Genomic DNA, 25,039 nt, shown 5'->3' on the forward strand with positions numbered 1-25,039 from the left:
AAATTTCGTACATTTATTTTTAAAAAGTAAAGTCCATTGCTTAAAAAAAAATTATGTGAATTTTAAGTTTATCCACATTTAAAAAAAAAAAAAACTATGAGAGATTTATACACCCTACCACAAATATAATTTCTTTCATTTAAAAATATAGAGTTTGTTATAAAATACACAATGAATTTATTTAATTAATTTAAAAGAAAAAAATCCACAAGTATATGGTCGAGGATTTCGTTGGTCCCGACTCCCACCCATTCATTACCGAGTTAAGCTACTCACCCGCCCACTATTCATACAACTTCCGCACACCAGCCCACGTGGGTTTTTTTTTTTTTTTTTTTAAGAAATGTTCAGGAAAACCCCCCATTTCGTCCGGCGTCTCCCCCCACCCCACCCCAAAAAAAACGAACAGAATGATTTGATTGAGAGCAAGGAGATGCCCAGATTTCTTGATGGATGATTTCCAATGGCTGAAAATGTATAGTTCGTCTTTGTAGGTGCCGGAAAAGATTTTTCTAAAAATATTTTCGTTTCAGATCGCGCGTCATTAAAAGAACCAAAAAGAAACCATTACCATGATCACTTTTCTAGACAGTACGATAATTAGGAAAAAATAAAAAAGGCATTTGATTTCTATCATCTTGTAATCAAGCAAAATAGACTATTAATGGAAACTGAAAAATATATACCATAGCCAACACAGCTTCCAAACAAAGTATTCCCCAGATCTCCATGCAGTAACATTTAGATCTCCACGAGGACGGGTTCTCTTCCTCAGATCCAAGTACGAAAGTCACAAACCCATGACCCATAACCCAAGAGAGACGAGACAGAGGAGTAAAGAGGGAGAGAGAGTAACACGGGAGGAAGTGAGAGAGGGAGGAAGGGAGAGACGAGAGCCAGCTTTGAGAGCTTCTATTCCGTGAGAGCTTCTCTTCGGTAAGAGCTGATGAAGACCATGAACAGGTTACGAGAAGACAGAAGAGAGGAGAGGATGAAGACAGAGAAGAGGGAGGAGAGAACCTTCGAGAAGGGAGAGAGGGAGCAAGGTAGAAGAGAACAGCCGGTTCGTTGTTTTTATTTTGGAAAAATTTTTAGAGGCTGTACATCTGTCTCTAGCCGCAGCAAACCCACGTCATGATTTTTTTTTTTTAACTGCAGCATACAGTGTATTATGACTATGATGTTTATATTTTTATAATTTTTTATTGTAGCCTATTGTATGCTGCTGCAGCACATCATGTACGTTTATAAAAAAAAAAAAAAAAAAAATCTCAATATGAAATATGCAGAGAGAGTGCAGCTGATGATCTATTACAGTCTATTGTATGCTGCAGCTACAGCACATCATGTGCTGAGTTTAAAAAATATTGTATGCTGCAGCTACAGCACATCATGTGCTGAGTTTAAAAAATAAATATTGTGAAGTGTATTGTAATTATAGACTGATACATAAAAATACATATTCAGTGTGCAGAGTGTACGGCTGATGCCGCACTCTAAAATTAGAATCGTAGTATCGTATACCCACCGCCCAGCAAATTCTCCGAATGCCTTTTTTTTTCATACATTTATTTTATATCATTTGACATTTTAAAAATAATCGCATCATTAAAAAATACTTATTTAATCAAATAAAAAAAGTGTCGCACTCTCGGGACCCAGTCTCCAGACCCCAAATATTTCTGTAAAATTTAGCGTCCTCGAAGGGATTCTTAATGAAAAATATTATTTTATCCTCTCAATATTACCTATCAAAGTTATCGTTCGAATATTTTAATTTTTTTAATTTTACTTAATAATTAAAAAAGTGATTATTAATGATATTGTATATATTTTTTTAATTTTTTCTTAATAATTAAAAGATGTTAAAAAAATATTTACAAAAATATAATTAAAAATACAAACTATATATTTGTGCTAGCGGTAAGTGCTGGGCGGCTCGCTAGCACCACCCTTCCTAGATACTGTACAAAGGGCAAAAAGAACATATATGGAAGTTTGGGCGCTATGAATTATGAAAGTAACAGCCGAAAAGCTTCTCTCGTCTAGCTCTGCATTGGTGTCAATTGCATACTTTTGGGTGCAGCAAAGAAAGAAAGAAAGAGAGGAGCGATGATTTGTTAAAAACCAGAGTATAGTTATTGGATTTGGGCAAATGCTAGCATACCAGAAGAAGATGAAGACATGCAAGGATATAAATCAAAGCTAAAAGCCAGACAGCTATTAGCACCAAGGTTCAAGCCCAAGCTCCTCCAAGTGTCATCCACAGAAAAAAGTGGAGAATGTGCAGTAGTAGCAAAAATCAGCCAATTTTACGAGAACTTTTTATCTCCTTTTATTGCCTTTCAAAAGAGACATGAATATGACTTTTACATAATTGAGTTCCACAGTGATGCTGCTATGACAATGGAAACGACTAATGGGTCACTACATATACGGGCTTTGGTAGCAACCCATACTATATAATATTATTATATACATCCAAAAAATGAATGAAAATTGACAACTCCAAAAGCGGAAAAAGAATGAGAAAGACAGCATTAATCTTGGAAGTAGAAGCACAACACTCACCTTGCACAAATCCTCCCGACCCAGGACGATGACATTGAAAGGGACAAGGAAAAAGAAATGCATAACTTGCTTTGACCAAAACGTCAACTAGAATGGATGTCCCTAACACCAGCGGAGACTTTGCGGTGACGCCTAGAACTGGACCTCCTGATACGCCTTGGTTGGACCTTTCTAATTGGAACACTTATCGTCCCTTCTGGTGAAGTCTCATGGTAAAATTTGATCGGTGGTTCATCATATAGAGTCTGTGATGACGGTGGTGGTGGTGGTGGTGGATAAACAGCAACAGGAACAGGGGGAGCAATTTGTTCCAATACATCTCTATGGTATTTCTGTTGGCAGCAAACAAAAAATTCAACTTTAGTGAGGTAAAAATGAGAGAGACAGACAGACAGACAGAGAGAGAGAGAGGCACAGACAGAGAGAACCAATCTAAATAACAAGAAAATACACTGCAGGTGGATGGCTTTAGAGAATTAGTCCATTTGAGATAACATTCAACTGACCTCATGGTTTTACAGAAGACATACAATCTTATTCAGGGAGTAATTGGGGATCCCTTTTTTATTTTTCAGGAAATTTGATGCAATGGAACTGACAATATCATCTACACAATAGATATAAAAAAAAATACAAAAAAATTGAAATTGGGAGTTAGGACATAATTGATCAAATTGGGAATTGTAAACTGGACTAAAAGGGGGAAAGGGAATTGAAAACTGTGGTTCCTAAAAAACAAAGGATGCATTGTGCCTACAAATAGCATTTAGACGGGGAGTTAGACAACATCACCAGGAAGATAGGCGCATCATGAAATGAAACTAATTGCAACAATTTGATATCATTAGGGATTATGGCTGCTATGTTCAACCATGGCTTTTCAAAAGTAGATATAGCTTCATACCAGAAGGATTCATGTGATATAAATAATTCCACTTCAATTACCAGTAGACATTTAACATACCTTGATAACCCCATAAATGCTTAAAGTAAATTACCTGAATGACAAAATTTCGTCTTTCACAGTCCAAGAACATACTAATACTCCAATTCACCTTTGACAAAATCTTGTCCCTCACAGTGGAGAAACTAATTTGGTCCCTGGATGTAAAACGATCCACTTCATTGAACCAAAGACAAGTAAAGAGGTTGCTGAGCGGAACATGCTCCCTTATTATCACGCATCCTTCAGGAACATCTACAGACCCAGCCATAAAAATAAAAAGACTTCACAAACAAATCAGGAGGCATCAACTGAACAAAAAGAAGGAAAGGAGCTTGCACCTACCACTTATGATGGGAAGTTTAGCCTCTGAATATGGTGTCAAACCCTCATTTTTGTAAAAGTTAATCTGAAAATCAATAGAGGCGTTGTCATATTTGTGAGCAGCTTTGTTTGCCTCAGCTTCCACAAAAGTATCAAAGCGTTTATAATGTCTAGAGATTGCAAAAGTAGCATTTTTCCTCCACAAGAACCTGAAATTTTGGTTTAATAGTAAATTACAGAACTCCCAGAAGGGAAATAATCATGAACAGGAATGATTTCTATCATTGCAGAGATCATAAATCAAAATCAGTGTGATGTTTGGAGCAATGTCTAAACCATCATAGAGCCCAGCCCATAATTAAGTACATTCACAGACAGACTCTGTCAGCAGGGTTCATAAAGAATGAAATAATCCCTCATTTTTGCATCGCTTAGATGTGTACTGCAGCTTTAGTTGGATCTACTCACTCAATGTAAGAAAAATAGTCAAAGCCATGTTGAACAGAGAGCAGATCTGAGCATATAAATTAAGCCAAAAAGGCGACAAAAGATTTCCCCACTCAGAAAGTTTTAGTGCCACATTACTAGAAAAGGCAATAAGTGTAACTGGCTGCCCGGAGTAAAATAACTTAGTATTTAAATGCTATTTACAGCCGGCAAGAAGAAAAAAGTTAGTTCATCCGACTGGTCTGACATAATATAATGCTAATACTAAGTTACAAGAGAAATGATTAGAAGAACATTCCCTCGAGAAGACACCCAAAAGGAGATCCCTAAATTAAGCACCAAAAGACTTTGGTCCTGGCTGAATGAAATAAGCGAGGTTTGACCATAAAAGAGTATAAAGCAGACAAGTCCTGTTGGTTTTACCATTGTATTTGCGCATAGTTCTGGTCAAGGTGATTCAAAACGATCTAAACTCCACATCAAGTATCCTTGTTCCTAAGAAAACAAGGCAACTAATGATAGTCCTGAAGATAGACAACCACCTTCAAGAAAAGATCCATTTAGTAGTGTGCTAATAAACAAATTGCATTGGCACTAGAATCAGAAGCTGCAACTTAGGCATTATGTAATGTTGATGCGCAGAAGGTACATTATCAACTAGTTGGTGCTTCTTTTGTTTGTGTTGGAACATACAGGCTACAAATAGAACTCCCATCCAGTTCATTGGAGACAAACTAAAAAGAAGCTTCATCAACAAGGACATTAGCAGACTCATGCAAGTCATACCTCCAATGTATTGTCAAGGGGGACATTAGTAGACTCAGGAGGAGGTAAAGCAATTGCCAATTGGTCAAAAGATTTGATAGCTGGGATGGAGCAGGGTACATTATCTCATTGCATGGAGGCTCTAATCAAGATAGTAGAATGCTCCTGAACAGTGATGGTAAGTATACTTATCGCAATGAGCTCTTGCTCAAATGGTATTTTCTACCTTTATAGATATAAGGTGGAAGTTGTGATTGTGGGTTCAAGACCCCTAATCTTGACTGTAAATTACCAATTAAAAAAATCAAAATTGGGCTTACCAACAATATAACTTGGCCTTCCTATGGGAGCACAAAAAAGATGCCCAAATGTATTCTTGTTTTCAATATATACAAAGATGGCCTTCATTTGGGGGCACCAAAAGATGGTCTTCCTAACTTGTAGCTACGTGTTCTCTTTGTATACCTCCTTTGTGCTTGGGCTACGCTTGCTCTTTCTATCAATAAATTTTACTTTACCAATAAAAAAAACATACAAAGAGAACCTGGAAGGCCGGGTTGCATCCAATTTGGGGGATTTATCCATCAATGTATCCACTACACATGGGAAGGGGAAAAACTGTTACTTCTAGCACACTGCAATTCAACTCTCTAATTTCCTTCCCTCATTCTAAAACTTAATCCCACGGCTCGTCTATCAAATGGAATGATTTTGTTTTTCTAAGAAAGCAGATCGTATGACTTGACAAATGGGGCCAGGATCGTCTAGAAAAAGATTCTTATATTTGGAGGTCTACCCTCTTATAGGAGAAGTTATGAAAGTGGAATTATTTAAATAAGGGGATCAATTTATCCACTAACAGGAGAAAAAAAAAAAAAAAAAACGTAAATAACTAAGCAAGCTTCTGATCCAATGCCAGACAAGGACTTATACAAACTTTTTTTTTAATAAGTACGAAAGGCTTATACAATACATAGCAAAAAGGGAAACTTAATTAATACAAGAACATAGAGGAATATAGTTGATCATAAAGCAAAAGTACCTTTCAAGTATTTGATAAGGATCCACAACAAGTTCAAGCTTTCCATCAATCCAAAGAGAAAAGCGGGCATTTGGAAACATCCTATGGACTAGAAGCTTTGGAATCTGCCACAGGAGTAGTCTGGGTCAGAGCTATTTGGTATATAAAAGTACTAGCACATGTATGCCAACATTAACGCAGCAATCAAGGTACAAACCCCATGAATCATATTGTTCACATAATATTACCACTACATACAACAAAAGAAAACATGGCCCCTTTAAGTATAAACGTGTTGCTATCTATTAACATCTTAATGCATCCGAAAATATCATTGCCTTTGTTTTCTTTAGGTTTCTTCTGTTTGGGGGGATTTGGAAGAGGGTTGAGACTTGGGCGCTATTAAACAACTCAGTAACATTATTTTTATAGGTAACCTTTCAGTAACTTGTATCATGGAATTAACCAACTGTATTTTTATTTTCCCCTTTAGGGAGCAAGGCGGGAGGAGGGATTGAGACATTAGAGTTTCAACAACGTCCATGGAAAAAAATCAACTGCATTCTATTTTGGTTGTTAACTAAAATGCAAAAGCTATGGATCAGGAACTCATAAGAACACCTTCACCCCACTCTTTCAAGGGGAGAAGGTGACATTTCAGTTGGAGCTTTTTGGGAACCTGCAGTTTGTCCATACTCATCATCCTTCCTATTCATATTAAAGAACATTGACCAAGCTATGACTAAAATAACAGTACATACAAATGCATATGAACAAACAAATTGTTGATGCTACAGCACCAAGACAGGCAACTAGGCAACCTCTAAAGCAAACTGTGATCTCGAGGCAGAAAGGACACCGCCTAAAATTCAGATTTCTTACCTTTCCTGTGCGTCGGTCATCTTCATATGGAAGGTTACGAACAACAACTGTTCTCCATAACCCAACTTTCTTTTCGCTGCCAAGAGTGCCAGCATTTTTCATATAAGTTTCCGTCTCTTCATCTATGAACATGTAGAAGCAAACAGTCGCCTTGGAATAGTCACTGATATTTTTTGGCTGGTTTATATCATCAAAAGCTCCTGATGGAGAATGGATTTATTTGGTTAGCACACCACCAGCTTTAACCAGAAGCAGATGAAAACCAAATGACAGAATATTACCAAATATAGCTGATGCAACAACCACACCATGACACTGCTCCATCTCAAGAAGGTCATCATCATCCATGTCGTATCCTGTGTTGCGGCCAGGTTTAACTCCTCTGACAAATCTGATTTATTGAATAAAAAAAATCAATGGAACAGCAAATATTTATGCGAAGGGCCCTAATAGTTATTATGTACTGTTACCGGAATAAACATATTACAACGAAAACAGAATGTAAGAAAATATCAAAAGAAACAATATTAAGTATTTGAGAATATATTCAATGAAAACTTCACAAGAAGAAGAAGAGCATACCCACAGTGCACACTCATTGACTCTCTTATGTCAAAAGAATCACTCCTCTGCTTTAAAGTAGGATATCCACCAAAGTCCGAACCTCCAAATTCGCCAGCTCTAGATAAATTTTCCTCGTAAATATATGTTAATTTTTTAAGAACTGGGGAAGCTGAGGGAATCTTTGGCATCAAGGCAATGGCTTCTTCAACAGGAAGGTAACATACAGGACACGCTGAAGCATAAACAAGAAAGAAACTCAGCAACATCATTAATTTCACTGTAATTATTAAGATATTAGTGCCTAAACACCCCGACCATTGTGGGACTTGCAAGACATTTATGGGAATCAGGAGTAGCAATTGCATAACTTATTATTCAAAAATTAAATGCAGAACTTACGCCGTGGTCCAGTTCTTTTTTTATCAGCTGGTGGAGGAGGCAGAGTGAAACTATTGCATGGGTGCCCTGGAGGAAGTGTATACCCTAGAAAAACAGCAGGAGGAGGTGGAGGCGAAGCCAAATTGCGAACCACTCCCATTACGTTCAGTGAAGATAGAGTGTTACTTTCGATATGGTTATTTAAAGGCATGCTCCCGTTTACACCAATGTTCTGAACAGGTTCACTTTCTTGAGCATCTTCACCTAAAGATTTGCCAAAATAAATGCATCATTTTCTTACACAAATTATATAGAAGTGGCTGATACTGAAACCCAGAAACAAGGATACCAAAGTACACAGATTCTGCAGAGGACACGTTTGGGTTAAAAGGCATATGCAACTATGCAAGTGGATTAAGATGAGCCAAATACTAGAAACAGATGCAAGGAGCTCATGTCCATTAAGCCATTAAGTAGACGTCTGTTGGATTTTAGAACGGAGCGCAGCTTTGGAACTTTAACCATCAAACCGAGTATATTCTCTAAAATTAAAAATAAAACAAGAAAAAGAAAAACAGAGGAATTTTAAAATAAAACTCCAATACCGATATAAGTTTTTCTTACTTTTCACCTTTTTTTTTTTTTTTTTTGTGTGTAGCATGAAATTAAGAGTTCATTTTAACTGTCTCGATAAATGAGGTGGTAACCCACAAATCCCACGGCTTGTTACTGATTTCGAATTTGAAGGTTAACCAAGCGAGTGCTAGATAGTAGATAGAACCAAGTCCTTATTCTTAGCAGAAAAATTAACCTGGTAAAACTTGTTTTTCTATTCCAGCTTCCTTGTTGAATTCGATCAACTATATTCATTATCATTAAGCTCAATAATCCACTAACTACATCAAAAGAGGACAGGAGACAGAGAGGGGGTGCAAAACCAAACCTTTTCCTACGTACAAAACCCAGACGAAAACCGCGGCGGAGATGACACATAGAAGCAGCATTCCGACCTTTTTGCGTCCAGCAAACTTGCAGATCCAATGGAACAACCTCTCCCTCTCCTTCTGCATTTTCGAAGGCTTCCGCGTTGTAGGAATTGGCGACAATCCATTGACGTTGTTGATGTAACAGCTGTTGCTGCTGCTTATGTTGCCGTTGTTGCTGTTCTGCTGTAGCTGTTTATCCAAAGACCCATAACTCCCCGAACGCATCCCCAATGACCCTCCAGTCATCGTTCCCCAAAACCCTCATATGCCCCTCTCATCTCCTTCCCATTGACACACTCACTCACCCCCCAAACACGCCCTGATAATCCACACCCACTTCACCAAATTAGGCCCAGACTTAAAGGGCACCCCTGAATTTCTTAATCAAAGCTCTCCTAACCAAATGCAGACAAAATTTTGCTTCAAACTTCTTGATAACAACAATAAAGTTGGACACTTAACAAAAAAAAATTAACAATAAAGTTTGCTTTTCTGATCTTTCAAAGCAAAAACAGATCAAATCAAATCAAATTAAATCTTTTGCTCCTGAAAAACAAGTGCCAATCCAGTAAAAGTGTTTTGGAATTTCAGTGGAGCATTGAGAAAATATTATCTGATCTAGGACAGGATGAACCCAAGTGTTGTGATTGGTGTGTAGGGTTTTTAGCAGGAATCCAGGTGTTTGTGAATTCGAGGAGCTGCGAACAAACCTGGGATCAAACTCTTGTATATTGTTTTTGCTAATTTTGTGATCGCAGGGTGAAAAACTTTATAGAAAAATTATCAAATAATGAAAAGCATGGAAAATCCTGATAGGCTATCTTGCGCCATGTGCGTGATGTTAACAACCCAATATTGATGTATCACCTAATAATGTACAAAAACTTTGTGCTACCCAAACACAATGCCTGACATTTGGCCTTCACAATGAAGGCTATGAAGCTTGCTGGCGCTCCTTTCCTGTCTTTTTGACACATTTATTTATCTCTTTCAATTTTCCTTTTCCGAGTGTCTTAATATTTCTCTCTTTTTATCTTAAGACATATATAAAAATATATCTCCATAATTAAGATTTTTAAAAATTATCCAAATATTAAAGCCCAAAAATAAATAAATAAGTATATAAATTAAGGTCTAATTTGGGTACTCCTGATAATACCTCACTACTATTCACTATTATTCAATATTCTATCATTACTTTTTTATAGAAGAACTCATAATATCTCACTACCCAAACACAACCTAAGGCTGCGTTTAGATGTTGAACTGAGTTGAGTTGAGATGATAAAATATTATTAGAATATTATTTTTTAATATTATTCTTATTTTAGGATTTGAAAAAATTGAATTGTTTATTATATTTTGTGTTGAAATTTGAAAAAATTGTAATGATGAGTTTAGATGAGTTTAGGTAACAAATCAAACTAAGTCTTGTAACATTTATAATTATTTGCGTAAAATATTTCAAACAATAATAAATATTCACGAAATATTACATTATCTATTTTCTATATCAAATTTTCAGCATTTTACCCAAAGTCCTCTAAAATTGGAGAAAAATAAACACAAGAAATAGACTTCACAATATATAATAATATCGCAAACAAAAAATTCTCAAAAATCTTCATGTGTCTAAGCATTCAGATAAAAAAAAATTTAAGAGATTTTAAATATTCGCGTCATCAAGGCCCAAGTGTTATTGCACGAACTATACATGACGGATAGGGAAACAAATAATCAATAGTTTTGTTGAATATAGAGTATGGTTTTGATTTGATCTTATAAAGTAGTATCCAAAATTAATTGATTGCGAGGCCGACCATTGATACATAATATATTACGTACTTATGTAATGCTGCAGTGTATATTTTGGCATTTATGGCTTTTATTTTAGCATTGGGATGATTCGAATCTCTATCAAAAATCATGTGCAGTTTCCACGTCGTTGGATGCAGATCAGATCAGTTCTTGATAGACAATTAATGCACTTGCACAACGACCTCCCACCTCTTCTTGTCATAATTTGAAATGTTTTCTTCCCTGACTTGATTGATTTGCCATAAATCTGTGATATCCTCACAAGGGTGTTGGTTAATTGACACAGCATTTCCTCTGCCTCTTGATCAATGATTTATTAGAAGTTTTTTCTTGAATTTTATAACTTTAAATTCTTTTCAATTGCTTAATCAAATTAAAGGTTGCTTTAGATTTAAAGATGAGATGAAATTGTTTTAAATGAAATATGAAAGTCGAAAAAAATATTTTTTTAATATTATTATTATTTTAAGATTTAAAAAAATTGAATTATTTATTATATTTTATATGAGAATTTGAAAAAATTATAATGATGAGACGAAACATTTTCTAAATCCAAACATAGCCTAAATGATCCAACACATAAAATTACTACACAAGCAATTAGAAAAAAAATTCTATTTAATTAAATTGAGGCCATTTATTACCATGTAGAAGCTCACAAATCTTAGAAGATTATTGTCTTTATCTAAAAATAAAGCATACATAGAATATTTACAATTATGGGAGAACGAGTAAAGAATATATTGGGTGTATTTTTTCACTAAGACGTGTGGAATCTGGATCATTTAAATTCTATGATGTCAATAGCTATGGGGGATTGCCCTATTCCCTACTTTTCCTTAAAATCCTAACTTACCTTATTTCATTTGATACTTTTCCATAAAATATCCAATTGACATGATTTGCTTTTCTGTTTTCAAATTACTATATGTAAACTCATATTAAAAAAAATATAGCAGTGTTATATATTCGTGAAATGAGAAATGTTATTTAGCATCTTCACATCATATACTAGCATATAATTTATTATTTTTATCTTTTCATTTAAATACGCATATTTACACATCAATCCGTATGTTTAAATAAAATAATAAAAATGACAAATTACATATTAGTATATGATATAAAAGATGATAAGTATAATTTTTCTTTGTACAATTTACGTACAATATTATACATATTGAGACCACCCCATTTTATTAGTTTTTAGTCTTTAATTCGAGCTTAGAATTTCAAATTTCAAAATTTTCACAATTTTAATAATTTACACGTCAATAATTATGCGAGTAAAATTATAAATATAAATGGCATTTATATATATATATATATATATGTAGGTATGTATATAAGCACAACATAATATGGTCTTACTTTTAAGTTTTATATGCATTTTCACTAACTAATTCATGGATTTTACAAGTTAAAGTCGTACCAATTTGTAAGTTTAATTTTGTAAAATTTATTTGTAGCTATAGCATTTTAAAAAAATATTAAAAGTTAAATATGGATATAACCTACAAATTAATTAGTGCAATGTATATGTCAACCATTACTTTTAATTGAATTTTTAATAATTGGAAAAGTACCTAACAAATGAAACTTTGTCTTCCTTTCCTTCTATTATTATTTTCACTAATTAATTTTACAAGTTAAAAAGAGTAAAGAGGAGGAAAGTCATGGGTCATTGCATTTTATTTGCACACGGTATAATAGCAATCTATATTCATTTGGTAGGGGTGTAAATAATGGTATTTACAGAAAATTACTCACTAAAAATTACATAGTCTACTGATCACAGTTCTTACTCCAACTCTCAAATCTCATCAAAGAAAAACGAGTAAAATAATTATATTTATTTAATATTTAATACAATCATATATTTAAATTTTTATTTAATCATTTTCAGTTAAGAAGCTCGTTTTTAATACGGTGGGATTGCTATTTTTTTTGTTATCAGTTAGGCTTTTTTCACAATTTCTTCCTCCACTTTCCTTGTACATTTTTTGTGATTTTATTTGCATAAATTTATTAGATGGATTTACCTATGACAATATGTATATTACTAGACGAATAAACGGTGTATTTCTTTTTCAAAAATTTGATGTACAGTCACTTTTTGTATATTCATTGTGCACTTTACTAATTTGATTAGGTTCGTCATTTTTTTTTTAATGTAAAACAACTTCTTTAGCCAATCACATCAGTAGAATACGGAAATAATACACAAAAGTGATTGTATGTAATATAATTCATTTATTTATGAGTAATGGTAAATATAAATTTTAAATATACAAATTTTGTATAAAAATGTGGACCTCAAAAAAAAAAAAAAAGAGTTTTTCATACTTTTTCATGGTGTTATTTATTTTTTTATAAAATATTTATGCTAGACCTATACATATAAGGTTTATATATATATCATTTATCTTTGTTTATATATGAGATTGCATTATCAAAAGCAAAATCTTAAATATGTAAAATAATTTTTAAGATAGACGGGCTTTCTAGGGATTAATTTTTATAGAATTATGGAACTTATAGAAAGGGTCAGTATCTGTGGATTAAACAGACATCCTCTCAGACTCCGCTCGGTCTGTATATACTACATACCAAGAAATAAAGTTGTTTTTCGATTGAAAAAAATTTCTATGCCGCCCAATACTAACCATTCCATTTGACCGTTCAATGGATTTTGTTTGTTTTTTTTTTCCTTTATTTAATGCTTAAATAAGTAATTTTTAATATATTAATATATTTTTTATATTTTTTAAAATATTTAAAAATAATAAAAAATCTGAATAAAAAAATTGAATTAAAAAAAACACTACTTTTATCATGAGTATTATTACGGATCTCAAATTTTGAATGTAAAAAGTATTTTGAATAGTATAATTTTTTTCTTTTTTTTTGATATATTTTTTTAATCATCATTAATATTTAAAAAAAGAAATTCATAACATCATTAAAAAATAATTTTTTAATCATTATGTAAAAAAAAAAAAAAAAAAAATTCCATTCGAGACATTATTTTGGATCCGAAGCAATTTCTCTTTTACAATAGTAATCACTTGCACGATTTGTCAGATATGGACGGGGCCATCGTTCTGGTGGTCCCAACCGTGTCTGAGACTCTGATGCCTCAAATGTCGTCAGAGTGTCTACCCTTCCCTCACTTCTTGTTGTTTTAAATTTTTATGTTAAAAATAAGATAAATATCAACTCATTATTCCATAACTTAGAAATATAATTCTCATTGTTCATTAAATTGTAGTACCATTAAAGTAAGAGTCTTTCTACTTTTATAAAATTATTCATCACTTTTTATCCAAATTATTTGAATTAGCTACTCGAAATATAATTAAGTGAAAATTTTAATTAAACAATTAAGAATATTATATTTTAAGGATAATAACATTTAAAATTATGTATTAAAGGAAATTATGCTATATAATTCAAAGAATGATAATTATAAATATAAATAATTTAGTTAGAATATTTAATATAAAAAGAATACACGGAATCTTCTAATTGCGCTGTTTATACTCTATAAACACATATTTCTGTTCCTTTCGTATCCACACAAGCACTACGTTCCCGTGCGAAACCCGTACCTTTGGCTGGCTCTACAGCTGAAATATCATCCGTACCTCATTCTCTCCGATAGAGACACTTGGATTCTTCCTCCTTCCCCTTGGGTTCTTATATTAATCTAATCTAACAATTCCTTCTCTCCGATTGTCTCTCCTCTCCGTCTTTTCTGACCCTCTCTGTGCGGTCCCCACCGCCAAAACCCAACTCCGGACCCTATGGCACCTTCACAGACCTCTCCAATTATGTCGGGTCCATGGAATCTACGGCCACCATTTCCCTCCGTATGCGATACGTATGATAGCTTAGACATTGTACAACGTAACTAGAGAGGAAAAAGGTTAAAAAAATCTATCAATCTTTCTACCGTACCTCTATTCATCGATTGGTAAAGCTGATGGTCAAATATCCTTCAAAGTCTCGGTGATTTTGTCATCATCACTCGTGGTGAGCTTGCGGCTTGTGTTTATCCTCAGGCCCTATTATTCTGTTCTTTGTGTATATTGGGTTATTTATGCCTATGGGTATTCCTTAGTTTGTAATATTTTTTTTGGGTTTATGATTCTTTGGACCCAATTATTGGGTTTCTTCTGTGGTTAATGGGGTTTACAATGATGAGTTCCTCTTAGTCGTCAATATGCATGAGTTTACCTTTCCGTGTTTTAGGCTTTTTTTATTATTTTATTGTTGAGAGTTTTTTTTATTGATTTGTTTAGTGGATATTTGTTTGGGATTTTCCAGTCTTTTACGGAAGGTGGGATTTGACTTTGAAGCCAAAAGGGTTTGTTGAGTTTGGCCGTGATGAGCAAATTCTGATGTCTGGGAGGTCTGTGTTTGGATGGGCTATGATGGGTTTCGACTTCGAGGGATTTTGCTTCTGATGAAGATGAAATTAGGTTTAGGGGCTGTCTCATCCATGATCGGTCTTCAAGGATTTCAATGGTTCTTTGATTTTCATGAAGGAAAGATTTGATTTTTAGTAGCCAATTTGTCAATGGTAGTTGATGGGTTTTAGGAAATTTGGTTTCTGGAGCTTCGAAATTCATATAGTATTGTTTGAGATTGTCCATTCTGCTCAGCCAGAGGAGGAGAAGAAGATTACGGAGGTTTGTGGGTGTAAGGTCTTCTAGAGTTTCAACGAATTACCACGACGGAAAAATGGAAGAAGAAGTTAATTCCTGGATTAGGAGAACAAAGTTCTCTCATACAGTTTGTCATCGGTTGGACTCTTCAAGATTGACGTCTATTCCATTTTCAGTACAGCCTGACCGATATTCAGGATTGAAATCAAGGCCCAGAACGACTGCAACTAATGAGAAATCGATTCCCAGTAATTCGAAGATACAGCGGAATCCTATTATAAACAAGCAGAGATCGTTGTCCCCTTTACCTGAAACCGTGCTCTCTGATGAGTTTAAGGAAGCAAGGTCTGAGCGAAAGAGATTCATCACTCCGTTTCCCAGGAGAAGGGAATCGGAAAGGGGATTTATGAATAAGGATTCCAATTCGCCATCTCGGTCGAATACTAGTCCGCTTAGGCACTTAGCCTCGCTGAAAGTTAATGAAAAGTCAAAGTACCGGAAGGAGTTGATGTGGGCAAGGTATTTTGATCACGGTGGAGGGAGGGTTAATGCTGTGGAAACAGCAGATGAATGGAGTGTTGATCTGTCTAAGCTGTTTCTGGGTCTGAAGTTTGCCCACGGGGCTCATAGTCGGCTTTACCATGGGATATACAAAGACGAACCTGTTGCAGTTAAAATTATTCGGGTGCCTGATGATGACGAAAATGGAGCCTTGGGGGCTCGATTAGAGAAGCAATTTAATAGGGAAGTCACTCTTCTATCTCGTCTCTACCATCAAAATGTCATAAAGGTTATCAAACTTCTTCTATTCCCCCCTTCTTATCTGTTATTCCGTCATGCCTATATGCTTTATGACAGAAATTGTCCTCTGGCTTATTCAGTTTTTTAACGTGTTGATCACATATTTGCTAAGCCTTAAGTTTTTAATTCGTTATTGGTTCTTGAATCATGGCCAAAATTATCATTATTGTTAATAGGTTTGTGGTGCGCCTTTATTAAACCTTATTTCCGATATTATTTTTATCACAGTTTGTAGCAGCATGCAGAAAGCCACCAGTTTATTGTGTCATCACAGAATATCTATCAGAAGGTTCCTTGAGGGCATATTTACATAAGCTTGAGCATAAATCACTTCCTTTACACAAACTAATCGCAATTGCTCTGGATATTGCTCGTGGAATGGAATACATTCATTCTCAAGGCGTAATTCACCGAGATCTTAAACCAGAAAATGTCCTTATTGACCAAGACTTCCGCGTGAAAATTGCTGATTTTGGTATAGCTTGTGAGGAGGTGTACTGTGATTCTTTAGCTGATGACCCTGGGACTTATCGCTGGATGGCACCCGAGATGATTAAACATAAAGCCTACGGGCGAAGGGTTGATGTGTACAGTTTTGGGCTCATCCTGTGGGAAATGGTGGCTGGAACGATCCCCTATGAGGACATGAATCCCGTACAGGCTGCTTTTGCAGTAGTAATTAAGGTTTGTTCCTGCTTTCTTTCCTGAGTCTCTTGATCTTTCTGAATTTTTTAGTTGTGCCATGTGATCTATATGTACAGAATTGCTTACAAATGGATGGGAAGTTATTTTGCGCATATTTGAAGTTTCAACAAAAAAGATTGCTAAAAATAAACGCAGACCGACTGTGTTTAATCAATGTGTCATTCATTTAGCACTATGACAATTCACTCAAGCATGTTAACTTATTTTTTAGTATTAGATGATCGTGACATTCACTCCTAGGCATTGCTCTTTTATATGATCCATGTACTTGGCTTTGCCTATTTTTATGATTAATAAAATTTTATTTACCGATAAAAAAAAAAGATTGTGACATAGAATGACCATTGACTCTGAGTCTGCACTTGAAATGAGAATCGATTTTAACTGCACCATATTCTCGTTGTGTTTAGCACTCTGGTTTTCTTCCCATGTTACCTAACTCTTGTGAATCACAATTAAATTTGTTTTTATGGAAGCAATTCTAACACCGGTAAATTTTGCATTTTCAGAACTTGAGACCTGTTATCCCAGGGGACTGTCCACCTGCCATGCGAGCTTTAATTGAGCAATGCTGGTCCTTGCAACCAGAGAAAAGGCCGGATTTTTGGCAGGTTGTGAAGGTATTGGAGCAGTTTGAGTCTTCACTTGCCCATGATGGAACCCTAAATCTGGTACAAAACCCTACTTGCCAAGATCATAAGAAAGGGCTTCTTCATTGGATCCAAAAGCTTGGTCCCGTGCATCCTAATAGTTCATCAATGCCTAAACCTAAATTCACATGAATCTTTCATAGGACCTGGCTTTTGTAGCTGAATAGGTCATTGTAATTAAAAGAGGGTTTGTTTTCTAAGCCTCTCTTATTGTGTTATTCTACATTCATGCGAAGCTGAACGAATCGATTAGTAGGCATGCATTGGCGTGAAAATGTCTTTTTTTTACACTAAATTTGAAACGGATGACAATCAACTTAGTGTGTGCCCCCCTCCTGAGGCACTTGGTTCATCTTACTATTTTATTTTCACACCACTTTGCTTGAATCATTGTTGATTTTCTTTAATTGAACTTACAAAAAAAGAAGGGGGGGGGGGGGGGGGGGGGGGGGGGGGGGGGGGGGGGGGGGGGGGGGGAAGACTAAACCCCAAATGAAAACATAATGGGTATTGGGTTCTATCGATAGGGATTTTTTTATAAGTCTTATTTGAAAACAAGTTATTCTGGTGTATATTACTTTCATATGACACATTTTAAGACGTTTTTTGCCCTTGGGGTCAAGCAAAATGGATTGACCCCTATCCCATAAATAATGTCATCAAATTGGTAGTGATGACATAGTCCTATACGATTATACATGTGACTATAGTCTTAAGTAGCCATACCTTTCGCGTAAATGCATATACATGCATCAAAGCATAAACGAACATGCACATGCACGGTCTACACACGATCTTTCCGTGTCTTTTCTTTAGGATACTGGTTATATCAACCTATGGGTACTAGGATCTATGACCAGAAAAGGAAAAGGAGCAGGGCTGCAGGAGTGGTTGACATTCTCACGTTCTCTCCGTGTATGTTCCATAACCTTTATATTATTAGGGTTCATTCAATCATGTTTTGGATTAAGAAAAATTCTTCTTATTAATCACTATTTACTATCTCACACTTCACATATTATAAAAACACCTATATATCCTATAAAAGGAAAATTCTATATACCATACTACTATTCCACTTTCATTCCACTAAGTATGATGTGGCACATTTATCACTATTAGATGATCATTTATTACATGTTTCTTTATTATCTAATGGTGATGAATGTGTCACATACTACTTAGTATAATCAAAATAGGATGAGAGTGTAATGTATAGCATTACTCCCATATAAAAAAAGGCCCTCACACCTTATGGAAAGTTATAGGTGTGAGGTGTGTGATGTGAAATTCCTCTATATCAGCTTTGCCTAGATTTTTCTCTTGCTAAAACCATTGTAGATCTATCATCCCCAATGAGGTTTTTTTCAGATCCCCACATCAAATTGTTACAGTTTGGTGAGCATGCATTTATATGCACTCACCAAGCATGCATGAACTATGAAGGCCGATTTAAGAACAATCTACTTTTTGTTCAAGTTGTTCTTGTTTCTGATTCTGTGTCTTTCAATTTTCTTTTATCTGTGAATGTGAATGTGAATGCACCACCAGAACTCCCGTTGAGCAGGTGGAGCATACCCTAAATTGGTGTCAGATTCAATGCAACTGCTTAGCTGACTCTGAAAATCACGTTGAATTTTAGTGCAAGTTTCTGGTTTGATTGTTGCTTCTTTAGTGTCAATATCAAGGTGCCAAATTGGACTTTTTCTTCTCAAGTTGCATTGACACGTAAAGTGGTTGCTTGGGCCTCGGATAGTTTTAAGAAAAAGCCCATCAAATTTTGTGCAGATACAATAATGTAACTAATAGGCCGATTGGCTTCATTGAATCTCTGGTAAATATAAATTCAGTCGATGTATTATATTATTGTGTCGAATGGAATATTTTGTACGTTATTTTGTATTAGGGTTACGTGGGCCTCGTGCAAAATGCAACTTGGACAGTTTCAATGCAGCCCACAAATGTGGACTAGGATGGGGTTGTTTTAAACGCTGCAGTTGTACGGTATTGAAAAGCGAATGACGTGTTTTATTGCCGAACTAAATTCAATTCATTTTAAATTAAGAGAAATAATAGTTACAATTGTGAGTGTTTTGAAAAAAAAAAATAAATACGAGATTCACATAAAAAAAAATTAATTTTTTAATAGTAAACTCCACGCTTTTTCAAAGTAATTGTATAGCGCTTGCATACTCTACGACTGTATATATCATTACTTTTAAATCAATTATTGATGAGATCTATTACTTTTTCAACTTTTTATAAAAAAGTTAAACTTATCTTTATATACTTCATATATTTCAACTTAAAAAATTAAATTTATTTCAATTAAAAAAGTTAAACCCCACAAGATATTACTATTCATAATTTAACTTATCTCAAAATCTGAATGTAGCCTAAACCTTCACCGCAAAAAAAGCCGCAAAAAGCGCAAATGATTCGAGTACCATCTCTATATCCCGAAGTAATTACATGGTTAGAGTTTTTATAATCCTTTGTCTAGTGTCTACCATTTTTTCAATTTTTTTAACTTTTTCATATTATTTATATCATAGAAGAGGTGATAAAAACTGAAATACTCTATTAAAACAATAATGTTTTTTTATGATAAACCTCGTCATGGCAGAATCACTTTGAAATTTATATAAGAGTTATTCTATTTTTAAATCGGTATATAGAGCACACAATTTACAAAGTTGAAATAGTAAATTTTAAATTGTAAAATTTATATTTTAAAATTTATCTTCTAAACCAAACTATACCTTATATATAAACACTTTACTTATAAGTGTGTATACCAGTTTATAAATATAATTTTTCTTTATACAATCACACCTATCATAATTGTGTATCAAAAGATAATTAAGAATAACTCCTACAATTATTCTGAAGCGAGCTCAATATTCTCAATAATAAGTATGGATGTGCATCTATCTTCAATTTGTTTCTTCCTCTATAAGGTCTTCTTTTGTATAGAATGGAATTCTAGTCAGCTTCCAAATCTTAGGACGAGTCTTTAAGGCTATGTTTGGAACATGGAAGTAATTGAACTCATTTGAGTTGAGTTTAAATTTAACCTTAACTCAATATCCAAACATACAACTTTCAAATCACTAAACATCATTCAACTCATGACTTCTTTACACGCAGAACTCATAATTTTTTTTCAATTTTTTATAAATACATACATATAAACTCATCTTAATATCTAAATAATTTTAAACTCATCTTAAATAGACTCTATAAAATTTAATCTAATATCTTAACTTATTACTATTTATAAACAATTTAATTAGTCTCAATTGAGATTAACGTACAAACTCAATCTAAAATGTTTTGTTGGGAGGAAATCCATCGCCTTCAGAAGTTATAGGCTTCTTGTGCAACGCAATTGGTAGTGATCAATTTGATTGAAAGCTCGTAGGAAGGACTAAGGAGCCTATTGGCTGGTTGAAAACTGTTTGCAAAAGGCAATCATTAAAGAAGAATGTAACATGAAATCTGGCAATGGGACATAAAACACCCATTTCTCTCCACTATTTCTTCTTCTTTTTTATTCTTTATTTGAGGAAAATAAAAACAAAAGAGCAGGAAGGCGGTGGTGCGTCGTTAGGTAAGGTTAAAATCAATCTTTTAAATTTCGTTCATGTGATTATTCTATTTTTAAATATTAAAATTAAATATTTTGATATCGGTGCATTTTGATGTACCGTTTCGAGATTAACTATATATACATAAATTCATAATTTATAAAGTAAAATACATATATATAAATAAGTGTCTATCATATGTGTATGTGTGTGTATATATATATGTGTGAAAGAATTAATAATTTTTAAAATAAATATACATTGAAAAAATATAGAGATATTATTATCAAGAGATATTATTAAAACAATCACAAACTTGAGTTGAGATACAAAATGGAAAACAAAGAAAAAACTAAAGAGCCTATAAATTATTAAAAATAATGAGATTTAAAAAAGAGAATGAGAGAATGAGGAGACATAATTAAAGTTACAAAAAAAAAATTATATGAATCCCTTTTAAATTTTAAAATTACATGAATGTCATCTAGATTTAAAATTTACAAAAATGTCATCTAAACTCAAAAAAATTATAAAATCTCCATTAAAATAATCTGGACCGGATGTAGTATGAAATTAGCTGCCTAAACGGACCGAAATTAGGAACAAAATAGAATGTATAGTGTATTGGATACAGCGAATGGAATTCAAAAGTATGGTTAAAGTAAAACGACCCAATACAGAGAACCAAGGTCTAGTCTTTGTAGTTTGTATTATTCTTTCATATAATATTATATAATGAGTTTTTAGTCATTAGCATAACAATAATCGCATAGAAGTGCGAAACGCCAATAATATAAGTGGGATTCACGAATTCACAAGAGTTTATGTTTAAAAAAAAAAAAAAGAGAGAGAGAGAAAGAGGAATGATTTGAAGATATTTTCATTCACCAAATTCTGTACACAGCTTCGTGACTTATATACAATTAACCAAAAAATCATATAACCAATGAAATAAAGGAATGGGTAACAAACCTACAGCTACTCTGTACAATTGCATGAAAGGTATGCACGTATACACTCTGTAGAAGGGAAAGGAAGAAACAAAATCCTAACTAACAGTGCTTAGGTGGAGTTGCTGAGCTGTATAGAAGATTCTTCACACGTCCTTGCCAATTCCCTTGCTGCTGTCATGAAGTTTTGCTATCGTGTGCTAGGTTGTAGGGCTATGCAATGGAGTTGAGCTGGGCATCTTGATTTCTTTATGATCTTTTTGAATGCCCATCTTGGACAATAAAAAATAAAAACTTGTAGTTGGCAGTGCCTTAGTAAAAACATATGCTAATTGAAACCTTGAACCAACATGTATAGGAACAACCACCCCAGCAGCCACTTTTTCTCAAACAAAGTGACAATCTAGCTCTATATGCTTTGTTCTCTCGTAAAAAATAAGATTCTTAGTCAAGTAGTATGTAAAAGCTAAGACTCGATATTCTGCTTTAGCAGATGATCGAGATACAATTGGCTGTTTCTTGGATTTCCAGCTCACCAATGAATCTCCAAGAAAAATACAAAACCCAATAACAAATCTTCTAGTTTCGAGGCATGCTGCTCAATCTGAATCGCTATATGCCTTAAGATGCAAAGAAGCATTGGAAGAGAAGAAGAGTCCCTGACCAATTGAGCCTTTCAAATACCTCATAACTCTGTAAGCATAAAGGAGATGAACCAAAGCTGGTTTATCTATGAATTGGCTAAGTACACTATCAGTATAGGTGATGTCTAGCCTTGTGATGGTCAAATAAATGAGCCTGCCAATCAATATTCGATAAGAAGTAATATCTGTTATGTGGCGCCCTCGACCCCCATGTGTTATTTTTATAGAGATCGTGACACCGAGATGTTGACCACACGGATCACGCACCCCAAACGACCAGTACTCAGAGTGTGTACAAAATGCAATAAGTGTACAAAATAATATTTGCAGCGAAGAAATAAAAGGTCTTTCTTTATTAAGTACCAGAATTTGTTCAAAAACAATAAAATAACTTTACAAGAATTATACAGTCATCCGACAGATAATTTAAAAATAAGAAATAACATAAGGGAACCAAATCCCATAACGTTGAACAATATCTCAGCAACTCAGACCTTTGGCGGAGCTGATCCCTCGGGTTCATACTCGGGCTCTACGTCAGACTCTACGATACCATAAGACGGAACCGTATGGTAAAACACCACAATGAGATTATGACATCTTAGCAAGTAATTAATCAAAACAACATCCAGGAGATTTAAAACATATTAATATATTCACGCGTCCCCATACGGACAAATATTACAGAAAACAAAACCACATTCTTTTTTCCCAAAAATACCATTTTTACTACTCATGCCAAAAATTCCATTTTGACCCAATCATAACCATTATTTTATTATGCATGCACCACGGTCTTCCTTATGAACCATCTGCAAGCCCTGACTCTCATCGTCACACCACGGGTAACGTCCGTGCATGAGACTTCGTAACGAGTGATGCCCAGTTCTGCGCCCAGCGCGTACATGGCCAAGCATCCTCTAACCTCGCCAGCCAAAAGATCACGGAATTGGTACGAGAGCGTTACCGTCTTGTCCGTTCCCGTCGTCGCCCTGCGACAACTTAGGGGAAGTCACGTCAGTCTGTTACGCTCCCGAGTGACTAGAGGAGCTCCACCGAGATAATGCCCCATCTCGGCTTGGGGTCGTGATACACACGCACCCACATAATTCAGTCTCATTTCTAAACAGACAACGTGACATCACAACACAATTAATTAAGACGATAAATGTGCATGACAACAATTTATTGGATGAAATATTAAATAACTCATTTACATAAAATAACCCTCCAATTACAATTATACAGTTTCACAACTACACGCGTAATCCCAACCTCCAATCTGGCGTAAGGCCCAACACCAAAACCAACTACAATCACAACCCAACACTTTAACGGCCCAAGGCCCAATTTCCAACAAACCAATAGTTTACAATTAAACAACAGTTATAAAGCCAATTTAAATCACTTGAGTTGCGATGGAAAATTACATACACGAAAAGGGAAATAAATTTGGAAGATCAAGCGAAATGGGTGTTTCTCAAGGTGGTGGCACAACGGCGGCAACAATGATTTCAAGAATAAAACAGTGGCTTTTCTAGTGGGTTTTCTCTTAAAGGAATTCGATCTAAGAAAAATGATGAGAAACTCAACTCACGGCAAGTTCCCACAATTCACCAAAATAAACCGATTGAAATTCCACAATTTTAAAATAAAACAAAGCACGGCCAAACTTCAAGCTCTTGGATTCACCAACAAAAACACAGAAAAAAACTCAAATCAACAAGAAATGAAGATGGTTTAGACAAGAGAGGAAGGAAGAGGAACTCGGAAGAATTAAATTGCAGAAGCCGTGGCCTATTTATAGGCCAAGTGTGGTGGTTTGAAGCGCCGTGTGTTGCACGGGTAGAAGAAGGGTAAAACGGCAGCACAAGTCGTGGAGGAGAAGGAGGTTAAGGCGCCGACGTGTGGCACGACAGCTGAACAGTGTAACATGGAGCCCATGCCCAACGCTACAAAGATGCTCACGGAAGAAAGAGGTGGTGGCCATGGAGCGACGTCGTGACAACAAGCATTTGAGATCCCTAGCCGAACGACACTGAGAAGAAAAAGGAAGGAGGAGGTGGCGGCTTGCGGCTGAAAGGCATGACTAAGGTCCAACCGATGATGGTAGCAGTTGCGTGGAGGAAGAAGCTCGAAGGAAGAAGAAGAATGTAGAAGAAAGAAGAAGAACATAAGAAGAAGGAAGAAGGAGTGCAGTGTGGCGCAAAGGAGAAAAGAGATGGAGCCCTAAGTTCCATCCAAAACGACGATGTTTGAAGAGTGAGGGGCTGGGTTGACACTTCCGCACGGGCTAGGCTCTGCATGGCGCAAGGGTTGGGCTTTGGATG

General features: G+C 34.9%; 2 protein-coding genes across 2 annotated transcripts; one reads left to right on the forward strand and one right to left on the reverse strand.

The window, feature by feature from the left end:
- Positions 1-2,310: 2,310 nt before the first annotated feature.
- On the reverse strand, positions 2,311-9,703 carry LOC121266356 (probable hexosyltransferase MUCI70). Its single transcript, XM_041170159.1, has 9 exons — positions 8,839-9,703; positions 7,917-8,159; positions 7,536-7,749; positions 7,235-7,344; positions 6,954-7,153; positions 6,093-6,196; positions 3,860-4,047; positions 3,570-3,769; positions 2,311-2,903 (listed from the first exon to the last, which is right to left on the reverse strand). Exons 1-9 carry the CDS (start codon positions 9,125-9,127, stop codon positions 2,655-2,657), a joined length of 1,797 nt encoding a protein of 598 aa, XP_041026093.1. The 5' UTR covers positions 9,128-9,703; the 3' UTR covers positions 2,311-2,654.
- Positions 9,704-14,434: 4,731 nt separating this feature from the next.
- On the forward strand, positions 14,435-17,841 carry LOC121266357 (serine/threonine/tyrosine-protein kinase HT1-like). Its single transcript, XM_041170160.1, has 4 exons — positions 14,435-14,734; positions 15,029-16,159; positions 16,399-16,854; positions 17,385-17,841. The coding sequence occupies exons 2-4, from the start codon at positions 15,446-15,448 to the stop codon at positions 17,655-17,657; spliced, it is 1,443 nt and encodes a 480-aa protein (XP_041026094.1). The 5' UTR covers positions 14,435-14,734; positions 15,029-15,445; the 3' UTR covers positions 17,658-17,841.
- Positions 17,842-25,039: the final 7,198 nt, after the last annotated feature.

This window comes from Juglans microcarpa x Juglans regia, chromosome 5D (genome assembly GCF_004785595.1).
Source record: "Juglans microcarpa x Juglans regia isolate MS1-56 chromosome 5D, Jm3101_v1.0, whole genome shotgun sequence".
Taxonomy (NCBI): Eukaryota; Viridiplantae; Streptophyta; class Magnoliopsida; order Fagales; family Juglandaceae; genus Juglans; species Juglans microcarpa x Juglans regia.

What these genes read in the sequence shown, in the direction of transcription:
- LOC121266357 (XM_041170160.1), top strand. Translation starts at nt 15,446, where the DNA reads ATGGAAGAAGAAGTTAATTCCTGGATTAGGAGAACAAAGTTCTCTCAT. An exon ending in ACCATCAAAATGTCATAAAG is followed by an intron (nt 16,160 to 16,398) that starts GTTATCAAACTT and finishes TTTTTATCACAG; the next exon opens with TTTGTAGCAGCATGCAGAAA. An exon ending in CTTTTGCAGTAGTAATTAAG is followed by an intron (nt 16,855 to 17,384) that starts GTTTGTTCCTGC and finishes TTGCATTTTCAG; the next exon opens with AACTTGAGACCTGTTATCCC.
- LOC121266356 (XM_041170159.1), bottom strand. Translation starts at nt 9,127, where the DNA reads ATGACTGGAGGGTCATTGGGGATGCGTTCGGGGAGTTATGGGTCTTTG. An exon ending in GGTTTTGTACGTAGGAAAAG is followed by an intron (nt 8,160 to 8,838) that starts GTTTGGTTTTGC and finishes GCAAATCTTTAG; the next exon opens with GTGAAGATGCTCAAGAAAGT. An exon ending in AAAAAGAACTGGACCACGGC is followed by an intron (nt 7,750 to 7,916) that starts GTAAGTTCTGCA and finishes TTTATGCTTCAG; the next exon opens with CGTGTCCTGTATGTTACCTT.